This window comes from Lithobates pipiens, unplaced genomic scaffold, assembly GCF_037356315.1.
Source record: "Lithobates pipiens isolate NorthernLeopardFrog02 unplaced genomic scaffold, aLitPip1_a1.2 Scaffold_18, whole genome shotgun sequence".
Taxonomy (NCBI): domain Eukaryota; kingdom Metazoa; phylum Chordata; class Amphibia; order Anura; family Ranidae; genus Lithobates; species Lithobates pipiens.
In genome coordinates, this window is record NW_027507758.1 from 176,319,139 (window position 1) to 176,334,230 (window position 15,092).

Consider the following 15,092-nt stretch of genomic DNA (forward strand, 5'->3'; position numbering starts at 1 on the left):
AAAATATTGCAACAACCGCTATTTTATTCCCTAGGATCTCTGCTAAAAAATATATATATCATTTTTGGGGGGGTCTAAGTGATTTTCTGGCAGAAAATACAAGATTTTTACTTGTAAGCAACAAGTGTCAGAAAAGATTTAGTCTTTAATTGGTTAAACTGAGAACTTCTACACACTGAGATGACTTCATTCATTCAAGTGTAAACATTGTATCATTTAGTTCTTTTCTTGGCAGCCTGCCCAGAGAGGAGGAAAGGGTTGCTATGAGGACTCAGGCAACTTACACTGACTGAAATGACTTCTGTAATAGAAAAGTCCCGCTGTAGTTCTAAATCGGCTTTTTATCAGCTCAAATCGGCCGATGCCGATTATTTAAAAAACGGCAAATATCGGCCGATATATCGGTCGACCTCTACTTGTAAGCAACCAATCTCAAAAAGAGGCTCGGTCCTTAAAGAGTAAGTAAACGCTGACAGGTTTACTTCCTCTTTTGTCTCCCTGCAAAGGTAAAGCATAATGGGCTACTATTCAGCCACCATCTAATGTGACTGCTATAGCAAAGAATAAACAAATAAAAAAAACTAAATCAATAGTGACACACATACAAAATGAATGCATATACAGTGTTTAAACCGTTTCACTCAAAATAATAAATAAATAAACAAATTCATTGAAATGTCAAATATAAACACAAGTTAACACATATAATTAATAAACTCATATAGTGCTTAAAGAGAAACATGCAAACATCAATAAATAAAGTAAACCAACGTGCCCAATAAAGTGCTCTCAAAAGAAAGAAAAAGAAGTGCAACAGCCCGTTGGATTGAAAGTATTCCTCCAGTTAGTTTCTGCAGAGAATATAGGCTTCCTTCACCACCACTGTACTGGTTAACAATCTGAATGCGTGCTTACCAAACCAAAAAGAAATCTGAGCATATATCATTAAGATTCCGAAGGGACCATCGGATCAGGACAGCATCAAACCCTTCCAAAACGACCTCCAATAGCAGGATTGCTTATTCTAGGCTAGTGGTCTCCATACTGCGGCCCGGGGGCTGGATTGCAGCTCTTTGCTTGCCTTTATACTGCCCCACTGACACCAATGATGGGGCACTATTCCTCCCACTGACACCAATGATGGGGCACTATTCCTCCCACTGACACCAATGATGGGGCACTATTCCTCCCACTGACACCAATGATGGGGCACTATTCTTCTCCTGCTAGCAAAAGTCCAGGCCCCCCCTAAACTTTGGATGACAGAAAACTGTTCCTTATTTTTTAAATTTTTATTAAATAAATTTTCCCCAAAAAAGTGCGCTTGTAAGTCCGCTGCGCAAATTCTGTGCGACACAGTATTGCAACAACCACCATTTTATTCTCTAGGGTGTTAGAATAAAAAATGTATATAATGTTTAGGGGTTCTAAATAAAGGGAAGGAGATAGGCAGGCAATAAAAAAACAGGCAGGGGAAGCTCCATTAGCATTGCTGGTTGTCATACCAATGGCCACCACAAGAGGGCGCCAGATTCCAGAAGGAATCATAGTACCGCAGAAGGCCTCAAAGCCGCGACCTCAAAGCCGCGACCTCAATTACCGGCGGAACGGCCCGCCGCGATCATGCGGGGGGGGGGTTCACGGAGACAGGATACCCCCAGCTGTGCTGCCCCAGTCACCAGGTCACTAATTTTTGTCGAGCCCTGAATTAAAAACAGCAGACCAAATGGGTGAAATGTGTAGCTTCCCAGTATCTGAGGCTCCCATAAGGGAGAAATGATGATAAACGCAATGATGGAATAATTTATGGTCTTATATTGTTTTCTTCCTCGTTGCTGCCTGTAGGCAGGCTGATCCCGCAAAGATCTCCCCTAGAACACCCCCTGTAAAGAGAAGGGAGGAGTTTTACACTGGGCGTAACCAAAGGAAACACTGGGGCGGGCAAAAAAATGACATGTCCTGAGAAAGAAATGGAAAGATAGATGAGAAAAAGGAAACGGAGGAGGAAAAAAAAAAACAGCAAGCCTCATGAAAAGTATACTGTCTCAGAGGTGAGTTGGGTATTAGATAGTAGTTACAGTCTTAGTAATCATAATAATAGTACTCAAAAGAATAATGGAGTGTATACCTGCACAGGTGATGTAGATGAGAGTAAGCGGTATATTCAAACTCAAAAGAAGTGATGAGGGCTGCAGAGACTGTTAAAAATAATGCATAATGAAAGAAATTGGCCGAGAACAGCTTCATAAACCCCAATCACATGCAGCGCAGTATTGTGCCTGTGTGGGCAGGGGTATATATAGTATCAAGTAGAGCAGAAGTAGTTGCCTATAATGCAGGATGAGAGCAGGAGAGAAGCCACCGTAACGTCCACTCAGCATCCCACATGTAAAACCTGTGGGATACCGGCGGAGGTGCGGGCCGGTGTATAAATAGTGAAGCTATTCAATCAGCTGGCGCAAAAAAAAGATTGCACCAGGTGATGGAAGAGGTGAAGAGAAGCACCGAGCTGGAACCTGCCCCCCCCCCCCCAAGTGGTGTGCATGTGGCCCCGTCCCAATGCGCATGTCCTAGACCAGTGATGGTGAACCTTGGCACCCCAGATGTTTTGGAACTACATTTCCCATGATGCGCAACTACACTGCAGAGTGCAAGAGCATCATGGGAAATGTAGTTCCAAAACATCTGGGGTGCCAAGGTTCGCCATCACTGTCCTAGACAGATGCTGGAACGGGGCCCCGCCCACTCCACCCGCCGTCACATGCAAAGCCTCCCCAGTGGGCAGCGCATGTCCACTGGGGTAGCAAGATGGAGGAAAGCTGGCGATGGAAATGCCAGCTAGAACCTCCTAATACCCCGCCAAAGTAAAGTAACCCTGGCAGCTTAGTGTGCCTGGCGAACCTCTGAAGAGCGCCCGGTCAAGGGGAGGCGGAGAGCTGGTGCAATCTTCTTTTTTTTTTTTTTGCTCCAGCTGATTCGTTGTTATGACAGCAGATAACCCCAGTTATCCTCCTCTTCAGTGGGCGTTCCACTTTCAGATAAGTGGTCTCGATGGCGGTTTCGCCGCAAGATCACTTATATTGGGTGCAGGAGAGGCCCCCCTGCCGTACTCTGGTAGCGGAGGATGTGATGGTCTCTGGTAGCGGCGGAGACGATCGCATCTTCTCTCCTGCATAAAAATCTCCATAGGCGACACTTAAAAAGTAATTTGAAAAACAAATACGATTTCTCCTTTAAAAGGGCAGAAGTGATGTTCGACATCGCTTCCGCCAGTCAATGCTATGGAGTCGAGTTTGGGCCATCTTCCCCTCACTCGACTCCATAGCATTGACTGGCGGAAGCGATGTCGAACATCACTTCTGCCCTCTTAAAGGAGAAATCGTATTTGTTTTTCAAATTACTTTTTAAGTGTCGCCTATGGAGATTTTTAAGGGTAAAAGTCTGTCGCCATTCCACGAGCGGGCGCAATTTTGAAGCGTGTTATGTTGGGTATCAAAATGGTTGCAAAATGTTACTTAGAGCTGCACAATTAATGGTCAAGAATTGTTATCGTGTTGTTCAGTTCTTTTTATGCAAAGAATTCTCTCTGCTCTTCTGAAGCCACAGTCATCAAAAGAAAGGAAGAGAAAAACTGGGCAGTCTGCCAAGAATCAAAACATTTTTTATCGGTTGAACTTAAGTATAAACATTGTAACAATTTGTCAATGGAACAGACTTTGTCTCTGTAAGTGAAAAAAGTACGGCTGTGGAAATGAAAGATTAATTCCTCGATTAATCGATTAATTTTTTTGATCGATCAAAATTCTTTTGATTGGTACTCACCTCTCCGCTGGCTTCCGGGTCTTCAGGGAGTTCCGTCTGAGATTCGTTGACGTCACGGACATTGATGTCACTGGACTCCTTCCCCCTTCCCCAAGTGCCTCCGTCTGCTAACGAAGGGAGGGGGGGGGGGTCCATAACGTAACACGTACGGGGAGGAGCTACGCATCACGTCACCTGCTGCTGCCCTTCAGAATTAAAATGATTGTTGGCTTTACATGTTGTGTGTTTATCTTTATGTGAGTAGTTTGTGAGCACTTAGATCTTTTCTTTCTACCCATGACCGGGCGTCCTTGCTGAGATCTAAGCAGACTTGAGAGAAGTTTATGGTCCGTGTTAACCCTTTTGATACCCGCTTGCATGACTACCTGTTTGCACAGGGGTCCATGCCATAAGGTGAGAGTGATTAGTTAGACCGGAGGTGGAGGGATTGTCACGCTACTGTAGGGAAAAAAAAAAATTACTTATCAGTGCTACAGTTTGAATTTAAAACGTATTTGTGTGAAGTTAAGTCATGGATTGTGGAAACTAACTAGTGTCGGGTGATTGTATATAGTGTATACCACGTTTGCCACTGACTGATGCAGAGTTGCAATGCAAGGAGATCAGTTAAAATTATTTGGATCTGTATGTGCGTTTATAATTCGAAATTAGTCAATCGATTTAAGAAAAAATTGATCGAACATGAAATTTTGAATCGGTAACAGTGCTAGAAAAAAGTTTAGCCACTTAAACACTAAACACTTTTTTGACATTTGTTCGTTTCAAGTTAAAATCATTTTTTATTTTTTTTGCTAGAAAATTACTTAGAACCCCTAAACATTATATATATATATATATATATATATATATATATATATATATATATATATATATATATATATATATATATATATATATATATATATATATAATATATATATATAATTATAATTTTTTTTTTTTTTTAGTAGACACCCTTGAGAATAAAATGGTGGTTGTTGTAATATTTTATGTCACACTGTATTTGCGCAGCGGTCTTTCAAATGCAATTTATTTTTTTGGAAAAAATTACTTTAATGTATTAAAAACTATTTTTTTTTTTTTGTTAAAGATTTTGGAATCGTGAGAGAATTGTGATCTTTTTAGTTTAAGCAAATAGTGATTCTCATTTTGGTCAGAATCGTGCAGCTCTAATGTTACTACAGAAACGAAGAAAACTATTTTTTTTTTTTCAAAATGTTGGTCTTTTTTCATTTGTGGCGCAAAAAATAAAAACCCCCTCAATGGTGATTAACCATTTCAGCTCTGGAAGGTTTTACCCCCTTCCTTACCAGGCTATTTTTTACGATATGGCACTGCGTTGCTTTAACTGACAGTTGCATGGTCATGCAACGCTGTACCCAAAAAGGGGGAAAAAATATAAGCTATAGATATAATCTATAAAAATGAGAAAAGAATAGAAGAAAATGTAAAAAATATTTCTTCATCAATTTAGCCCAAATAGTAATTTTTTGTATTTTGCTACATATTTTTGTTAAAAAAAAAAAAAAAAAAAAAATCCCAAAAAGCATATTGATTGGTTTTCGCAAAAGTTATAGGGTCTTCAAACTATGGGTTGGGTTTATGGACTTATCTTATTTTACATTTTTTATTTTTTTTTTATTTTTTTTATTTTTTTACTACTAATGGTGAGCAGCGATTTTATTTTTTTTGCGGCTGGCAAATCTGACACTTTTTAGGGACCAGTGACACCAGTACAGTGATCAGTGCTAACAAAAAAAAAAATGCACTCTCTATATAAATGACACTGACAGGGAAGGGGTTGATATCAGGGGCGATCAAAGGGTTTAGTGTGCTCCTTTCGGAAAGCTTTCTAACTGTAGGGGGGATGGACTGACAGGAGGAAGAGAGATATCTCTGTTCTTGATTAGCAGGAACACAAGATCTTTCTCTCCCTCTGTGACAGAACAGCAGTCTGCCTTCCTTACATAGGCAGACCGCCGTTCTGCCTCTCCTACAAATGATTGGTGGGTCCCAGTGGCCATAGTAGTCGGACCCGCTGATTGGGCATGCGCATGCCCCAGAGCCAACAATAGGAATCGTATACGGGTAGGTGATATTGCACTTAAGGGGCACCCTCCCTCAGTGCTTGTGAGCAAGGCAGTGTGCATAAACGCTTCAACCCTTGTATATTTTTACATTTGGTCTCTTCTGACCAGGCTATATTCTCCCAGTATTTTACAGGCTTGTCTAAATGCCATGCAGCAAACCAGATGTCGGGGCCTCGTTCTAAGGTAAGTATTTCATAATGAGCTAGTATGCGGTGCATACTAGCTCATTATGCCTTTTGCTTTGCAGGTTTAAAAAAATAAAAATAAAAAATTTGCGGGTTTACTACTGCTTTAATATGTAAAGTTTAAAAAAAGTCAATTTAGTCTTGCATATCTATATGCAGTAGTAAACATAAATAACCAACTATATGGTTAGGGAGCAAAAACGGAACGGAGCACAAACAGAAGAGATGTACTGTGTATTAGAGGCTGAATCTGGTTAATATCAGACTCTGAGCTAAATTTTTTTTTATAAAAGTACTGTTTTGCCGCTTTTCAGCTAGAACTGTAATATATATTATGTAAGATGGATCTCCCTTGTCATACGCAGGTGGCTTTATAAAAGCTACCTGCACCTGCTGTCACATATGCTGACCATACAAAAACAATATCTTCCTTAAAATGAATTTTTAATATTTGAAGAACATTCATTTGTTTTTTCTAATCGGGGTCAAAATTACCTTTTTTTTTTTTTTTTTTTTCCGACCACAGCGACGGGAAAATTCGAAGGAGCAGAATTGAAAATGTATTGGTCAAAGGAATTTTTAGACAGTGTGGTTCTTTGTTCAGAAATTACATTGTTTTCAACCACTGACTGGGCCATTTTCTTTTAGATCCGGCACTGCGTCGCTTCAATGGTGCGGTCGGGCAACGTTGTACCTAAATAAATAAAATTTGAAGTCCCCCCCTCCCCCCCTCTTGCGCTATAAACAAGAAAACCAACAATTTTGTAAGAAAAAAAAAAATTATATATATTTTTTTAACCACTTGGCACCCACCCCACATCATATGACATCATGGGCTTTGTGGCGGTATATCTGAATGATGCCTGAGGCCACAGACATCATTTAGATATCGGCGTTTTCAGCCGGCGATTCCCTGCACCATAAGAACGATCACAGCGGCTGTTCCGCCGCTTGATTGTTCTTGTGGGAGGGGACGCCCCCTCCCGCTGCCCTCCGGTGCTTGTACCGACTCACCGCTTCCATCGGGGAGTCGGTCACAGGATTCGCCAGCCCCCGGATAATACCATAGAGATTTCCGGTGGACCAGATCGTCCCCAGAGTCTCTGATCGTTCGGAGGCCGGGCGCGATGTTATGACGTCACGCCCGGCCTCTGCATTCAAAATAACGGCGCCGATTTGGCTGGGAAGCCAGTATTTTTTTTTTTTTTTGGCTTCCCAGCCTAGAGATGAGATATGGGGTCTTATTGACACTATATGTCACTGTAAATAGGTCCGATCATGCCATATTCCTATTACAAGGATGTTTACATTCCTTGTAATAGGAATAAAAGCCATCAAATTTTTTTTATTAAAGTGTCAAAGTAAAAAAATAAAAATAAAATTAATAATTTTTTAAAGTGCCCCTGTCCCCGTGAGCTCGTACGCAGAAGTGAACGCATACGTAAGTCCCGCCCACATATAAAAACGGTGTTCAAACCACACATGTGAGATATATCGCCGTAAACGTTAGCGCGAGAGCAATAATTCTAGCCCTAGACGTACTCTAACCCAAAACATGTAACTAGTAAAAAAATTTTAAAGCGTCACCTATGGGGATTTTTAAATACCAACGTTTGGCGCCATTCCACGTTCAATTTTGAAGTGTAACATGTAGGGTATCTATTTATTCGGCGTATCTTCCTCTTTCACATTATGTAAAAAAAATGGGCTAACTTTACTGTTGTGTGTTTTTTTTTTTTTTTTTTATTCTGAAAAAGTGTTCGAAAAATTGCTGCGCAAATACCGTGCGAGATAAAAAAGTTGCAACGACTGCCATTGTATTCTCTAGGGTCTTTGCTAAAAAAAAATGTTTGGGAGTTCTATATAATTTTCTAGCAAACAAATTATGAGTTTTACATGTAGGAGAGAAATGTCAGAATTGGCCTGGGTGCGAAGTGGTTACTTTCTTCATTAGTGTACACTGATTGTGTTCTACATATTTGTGGTTAAAAAAAATCGCAATAAGTGTATATTTATTAGTTTGTGCAAATGTTAGTGTGTTTACAAAATAGGGAATAGATTAATGGCCTTTTTATTTTTTCTATTAGTAATGGCGGGCGATCTGCAATTTTATTATTATAATTTTTTTTAATTGTGACTGTGGCATTATGGTGGACACATCAGATGCTTTTGACGCTATTGTGGGACCATTGTCATTTATATAGCGTTCAGTGCTATAAAAATGCACTGATTACTGTGTAAATGGCACTGGTAATGAAGGGGCTAATTGTGTCCTAGGGCGTGATCCTAACTGTGGGGGGAGGCCTTCAACACACATGACAGCGATCACTGCTCTCTGACAGAGCAGTGATCTGTCATGACACTAGGCATAACAGGGAAATGCTTTGTTTACAAACGCATCTCCCCATTCTATCTCTCCATTACACGAGCGTGGCCACCCAGCGGACATAAAGAGCGATGTTCCCGTGTGCCCTTTTTCCCATCCGTACCATTTTTGCCGACATATATATTGTCGCGAAGCAGTTAAAGTGTTTTTTTTTTTTTTTATTTTGTTTTTTTTTTTTTTTACCAAAAACATGGTTTTTCAGAGTAGCCTTGATTCGCCTCTTCTGTGGTCCCCCACTGATGCTTCTTCTGCCTTCAGAGTGCCTCAATAACAAGCTGCAAAGTATAGTATAGAGTGCTTCTATAGCAAGGTAAACAAAAACTTCTGCCTTTAGAACCCACTTCCTGCCCAGGACTACATGTCAAATGAGGCGTTGATCCTCACATTTACAATTCTCAGGTTCTTGCTGACATGGATGGTGTACTGAGCTGTATGTGTGCTTCACTGTATTCCTGATAAATAAACAAATCTGGCATTCTGTTCTGTATGCAAGCCAACTAATTGGCTGACCAACTAATCGATTTTGAAAATGGTTAACTATTTTCATTTATTAGTTGATCGATTCGTTGTTTCGGCCCTAGTGTTTTTTGACCCAAACTGCTCACCCTTATGCTGGCTTGGTGGAAATGGTGTCAGGAAAACTTGTCAGTCAAGTAATTTATGCTGATTTGAGGCAGCAAACAAAAATTAAAATGTTCTTGCTCAAGATTGAGACACACTATAGAGGGCTCTGCTTTGTTCATATTTCACATCAGAGGTTTACAACCACTTTAAGTACTTATTATATTTTATAAACAAATTTTTAGCCACTGCCAAGAAGGTCTTTTTAATTACAACCGGACTTATTATCGTAAGGAAAAAACAGAGAGGGGAGGCGCCGACCTGATTGTATTAGAATGATGACTTTAATAGGATAAGATTAAAAACACAACATAGAAGATGCATGCTCGTCAAAGTAAAGTGCAGTCCTGGCATTCCACGTGGCTCTGTAGGTCCCACCACTGTTCCAGATAGCTGGAATGGATTGAGCAGCTGTCTAGAATGCATCAGTGTTTGTCCAGGAGCAAACTAATCAGGAAGCTGACCAGCTTGGACCGTAGAATGGGAATTGATCTCACCGGTGTCTAAGATTTCAGCCCTACCTTGGTCCAATCAGGGCTGCAGTGTTGAAAGGCTATGCACTCGGAGCTGACTGCTCCTAAAGGCCAATAGAAAACCTCAAGAGGAAGCATTCTATTGTGTGGAGATTCCTTTGCAGAGTTCTAGACACACTCTGAAGGATGGCTGCCTTCCTTTTTAACCCCCCTTTCTTTTCCAATTACCCAACCAATGGCTATAGTCACCATCCAGCTATTACAGCCACAGACTATACCCCTAAGGATCCAGATAAACACTGACTGACTATACTGCAGACTTATTTTCGTGTGTGCAATTTTGTGACTAACCACTTTTTTTGTTTTCTTTTTTTTTCTCCATAGCAAAGCCTGGTGGACGGTTGAAATGCCAATATTTCCCAACTGTAGATAAAGTTATATTTGTGGATGATTATGCAGTGGGCTGTCGGAAAGATTTAAATGGCATTTTATTACTAGACACTGCACTTCAAACTCCAGTCAGTAAACCAGATGATGTGGTCCAGCTTGAATTGCCAGTTACAGAGGTAAGTGTGTTTTTACTTCGCATTTTGTACCATAACATTTAAATAACTACCTTTTGCAACGTTTTAGTTTTACCCTGGGCTCACACTAGTAAAATGGGGGAACCTGCGTGATTCAAGCGCCGGTTCCCACATCGCTCCTCTCCTGCGGGCACTTGATACTGCCTTGTGTGAACCTCTGCAGGTGTCATTAACACCACCCCCAATTTAGTTCACAAATCGCAGTGAGAACTGTGAACTCGCACAGGAATCGGATCTCGTAGGTGAGAACACCCATGCGATCCGATTCTAGTGCGGGGGAAGAACAAGTCCCTGTACTATTTTTTTTATTTTTGTGTGAATCCAATGGGAGTTCAGCCAGGGGTGCGACAAGGCACTTGTTGGAGCACTTATCACAGTTGTGCGTGATACCTTAAATTCAGGAGCCAGCAGATCCCTCTGCTGATGTAGTGGTCACTTTTGGGTCCCGTACACCTAAGGTGTTTCCGTATCTGGCATATTTTGATTAGTTCATATACAAGTAATGGGGTAAACTGCAACGGACCTTTTCGATCTCCAAATACATGGCGGTATTTTACCCCTTTGTGGAGAGCCTTCTCAAAAAATGGTTGGCTCTTCCGATCGTGGACCCCAGTATCCAGGTTAAACAAAGTAACCACGATCCCGATAGAGGGGACTCCTGCCTTTAAGGATCCCATGGATAGGAAGGCCGAGGCAGTGGCTCATTCCTTGTTTACCGTTGTGGGGTCAGCAATGCGACCAGTACTGGCATCCGCACTTGTGTCACACACACTGAGTGGGCAAAACTTTTGCACCGCAAATTGGGGGAGCAACAGGCTTCTCCTGTCTGCGTGGAACTAGCAGACCAGTTAGTGCAAGGCCTTAAGTATGTTTGATGTGGCCCTGGATACTCTCCCTCTGTTATCCAGGGCTTCAGTGTCGGCAGTGGTGCTGAGGCGCCTGATTCGGCTAAAATGCTGGTCGGCTGACCAGGCATCTAAAATAGCCCTGACGGATCTTCCCTTCCTTGGCGAGTGGCTCTTTGGAGCCTCATTGGATGACATTATTAAAAATGCCACAGGTGGTAAGAGTACACTACTCCCACAGGCCAGGTAGGCTAAGGAGCCACACTGTAGGCAAGGGCCCTCATTTTCCACTCGCAAACGGGTTTTTCGTCCGTCGGGAGCTTCGGCTAAACGTCCCCAGCCCGACAGGACGACATCTGAAGGATAAAAGCGTCCCTGGAACCGCAAGCCTGCAAGCAAAAGTGCTACTGCAGGAAGGTTTGCCCCCGCACACAACTCAGGTGGAGGGTTGCAGCCCGGTGGGCCTCTCGGCTGTCTGACCAATGGGTTTGCGATCTGATTTCCTCTTGCTACAAGATAGAGTTCCTCTCTTGGCCGCGCAACAGATTCTTCCCCTCCAGCATAACCGTACTCCCGGCTCACCGGGAGGCCCTAATGGGGTCGGTATGGGACCTGTTGAGTCGCGGGGCAAGAGTACCTGTTCCGGAGCCGGAACGTTTCCAGAGGTTCTAATCTGTTTGTAGTCCGCAAAAAGGAAGGGGTACATCCAATCTTGGACCTAGAGGCTCTCAATTACTTTGTAAAAGTGCAGAGGTTCAGGATTGAATCAGTTCGCTCAGTAGTCGCTGCACTCCATCAAGGGGACCCCCTGGTGTCTTTGGACATCCAGGATGCGTACCTGCACATACCAATATGCCTTTGGCATCAGAACTTTCTGTGATTTGCAGTCGGAAGTCCACTACCAGTATGTGGCTCTCCCCTTTTGGCTTGGCATCACCCCCCTGAGTCTTTACCAAGGTATTGGCTCCTGTTTTGGCGCTGCGGGATCGCGATCGCGGGTTACCTAGACTATCTCCTCCTGAGAGCATCTTCCGCCTCAGAATTAGGAGGATGTGGCAATCACCAGGCAGACCCTGCAGGAATTTGGGTGGCTGTTGAACCTAAGAAAGTCGGTGATCATACCGACTCAGCATTTGGAGTACCTAGGCTTTCTGGTGGACTCCATGGACGCGAGAGTGTTTCTCCCTGCAGACAAGCTTCAGACTCTTAGAGCCGTGGTAAAACTGCTGATGAACCGCAGGTGGTCGTCACTACGCTTCTGCATGCGAGTCCTGGGGCTCATGGTGGCCTCCTTCGAGGCAGTACCGTGTGCCCAGTTTCACATGAGTCTTGCAGAAGGAGATCTTGACAAAATGGGACAAATCTCCATTATCCCTGGATCGGCAGATTCAGGTGACCCAGTTAATCAGGGACTCCCTGCTCTGGTGGCTGAGGTTCCCGGCACTTCGGTCCGGGAAATCGTTCCTACCTCTACATTGGACAGTGATCACAATGGATGCCAGCCTAACCGGCTGGGGTGGAGTAATGTTCAGTCAACCCAGGGCCTCTGGTCGGAGGAGGAATCCAAGTTGCCGATCAATGTGCTTGAGCTGACTATGCCCCTCCACGTGGTCGATAAGACTTCGAGGGCCTCCCGATCAGGATCCAGTCTGACTTTCGCCACCACCGTGGTATTGTCTGAGGAACAAGAAGCTCGGCCGCTGCACAGGATGTCACTCACATCCTTCAGTGGGCAGAGCGACATGTACCGGCTCTATCGGCCATTTACATCCCAGGAGTGGAGAACTGGCAGGCGGACTATCTAAGTCGCCAGATGCTGGACCCAGGAGAATGGGTGTTGCATCCAGAGGTGTTCAGGCTACTGTGCCTGCGATGGGGTAGTCCAGACGTGCATCTTCTGGCTTCCCGTCCCAATTGGAAGGTGCCGAGATTCGTGTTCAGGACAAGATATCCTTGGGCAGACGCGTTGGGGGGCTACGTGGGATCAGTACCAGCTGATCTATGCCTTTCCTCCGCTGAAACTGTTATCGCGTCTGCTCCGCAGAGTGGAGGCTGAGGGGGATTCCAGTTATACTGATTGCCCCAGATTGGCCCCAGTGTCCATGGTACGCAGACCTAGTGCTCCTGGTGGCGGATGCCTCATGGTGACTGCCGTTACGATAGGACCTGCTGTCTCGAGGTGCGATTCTCCATCCTGCTTTACATCGCTGGTTTTAACGGCATGGCTATTGAGAGCCAAGTGTTAAGAAGCTGGGGTCTTTGAGACTTTGTGATTCCAACTATGCTAAGAGTACGGAAATCATCTTCTCTGAAGATATACCATCATACCTGGAAGGCCTACCTCTCCATGTGTAAGGAGAAAGGATGGCGTCTGCACTCCTTTTCTATATCCAGGATCCTGCTGTTCCTACAGCAAGGAGTAGACCAGAAATTGGCGTTAAGCACCATTAAAGGACAAATATCAGCTTTGGCTGTCTTTTTTTTTTTTTTTTTTTTTTTTTTTATCAGTGACCCCCTGGCGTCTTGCTCTCTAGTGAGCACTTTTGTTCAAGGGGTGCAACATGTAGTTCCTCTGGTGCGCCCACCGTTACCCCTGTGGGATCTTAACCTGGTGTTATCGGCGCTTCAGAAACTGCCATTTGCAAATATCAGAGAGATCCCTCTGTTGACCCTTTCCCAGAAGGTGGTCTTTCTAGTGGCCATTACGTCTGCTAGGAGGGTTTCAGAACTGGTGGCCTTGTCTTGCAAGTTGCCCTATCTGGTTATCCATAAGGATAAGGCGGTGTTGCGTCCGCAACCTTCTTTTCTGCCGAAGGTGGTTACGATGTTCCACATTAATGAAGACATTGTGTTACCATCTCTGTGTCCTAAGCCGACACATCCTAAGGAGGTGGCCCTCCATTCCCTGGACGTGGTCCGGGCTCTCGGGGTGTATTTGTCTGCTACGGCTCCCTTTCGAAAGTCAAACTCCTTGTTTGTTTTGGTGGCTGCCCTGAAAAAAAGGCATGGCTATCTCATCGGCCACCATTTCCAGGTGGATCAGACAGATTGTAGTACAGGCCTACACCTTGAAGGGGCAGGTGCTCCCCTTTCCGGTCACGGCCCACTCCACCAGGGCAATTGGAACGTCTTGGGCCTTTCCGACATCAAGAGTCTATCGCTCAAGTGTGAAAAGCGGCGACTTGGTTGTCTGTCCACACTTACAAAATTCTATGACGAAATAATAAAAAAAAAAAATATATATATATATATATCTATATCTCTATAAATATATAATTCTTTACGAAATTCTATGAGGTAGTGCATTGACTGATTCCTGTTTTGGCCGCTAAGTTTTGCAGGCAGCCGTGCAATTGCACTTAAAAGGTTTTTTACCAAAAACAGGAAAAAAAAATGTAAGTAAATGTACTGTTGAATTTGTTACCGCAAGGTTTCAGGCGGTTTGTAGGTAGTGACTCCCAGATTGAGGAGCACTCTGTTTTTTGTGTGTAAAAAAGTTCTTTGTTATTCCCACACAGTTTGTTTTGTGGGTAAAGTTTTTATACTGGTTCCCACATGCCATTGTGGGTGAAGTTTTTTTTTTTTATCCTGTTTTGGCACTGCTTGGGGACATCCCGATGGTCTAAGAAAGGAGCTGTTTTTGCTTCCAAGGGTGTTTGTTGCCAGACTGCTGGCTGTTCCCTGCAGGGGGCTGTGCAAGCCCTGTGGCGGTCAGGGGGACTTCCTAATTTCTATCAACTAATGCTACTTACGCAGTCGATGGTGTACTCGTCTCCAGCACTCCCCTTTGTTTTGGTTTCTTGGTGGTCTCTTGGTGGCTATCACCTCCACTCGCAGGGTATAAAAAAAGAGGGTGTTATCTTGTCATTTACCTTGGTTAAGGTGGTGCTTGCCTTTTTTAGAGTTCTGTACTTGGATTTCCATGTGAATAAGGACTGTTGTCTGTCTTCTGTCCTTAGTCAGCACTTTCAAGGAAAGTTAAGCAAATGATTTTTTTAGATGTGTGTTTTTTTTTGTTTTGTTTTTTCACCAGGACAGGTGCTCACACCGCACCGGTACTAAGGTGCTGCGGGCAGGAGTTTTAAA

At 43.5% G+C, this 15,092-nt stretch overlaps 1 protein-coding gene across 7 annotated transcripts in view; it reads left to right on the top strand.

Annotated features, from left to right (window-relative positions):
- BIRC6 (baculoviral IAP repeat containing 6) overlaps positions 1-15,092 on the top strand; it is a 597,017-nt gene that overhangs the window by 47,615 nt on the left and 534,310 nt on the right. For all 7 annotated transcript variants that reach the window (XM_077486418.1, XM_077486420.1, XM_077486423.1 and 4 more), the window contains exon 2: positions 9,962-10,143. In XM_077486418.1, the coding sequence (XP_077342544.1) occupies positions 9,962-10,143 (182 nt within the window). The remainder of the gene's footprint in view (positions 1-9,961; positions 10,144-15,092) is intronic.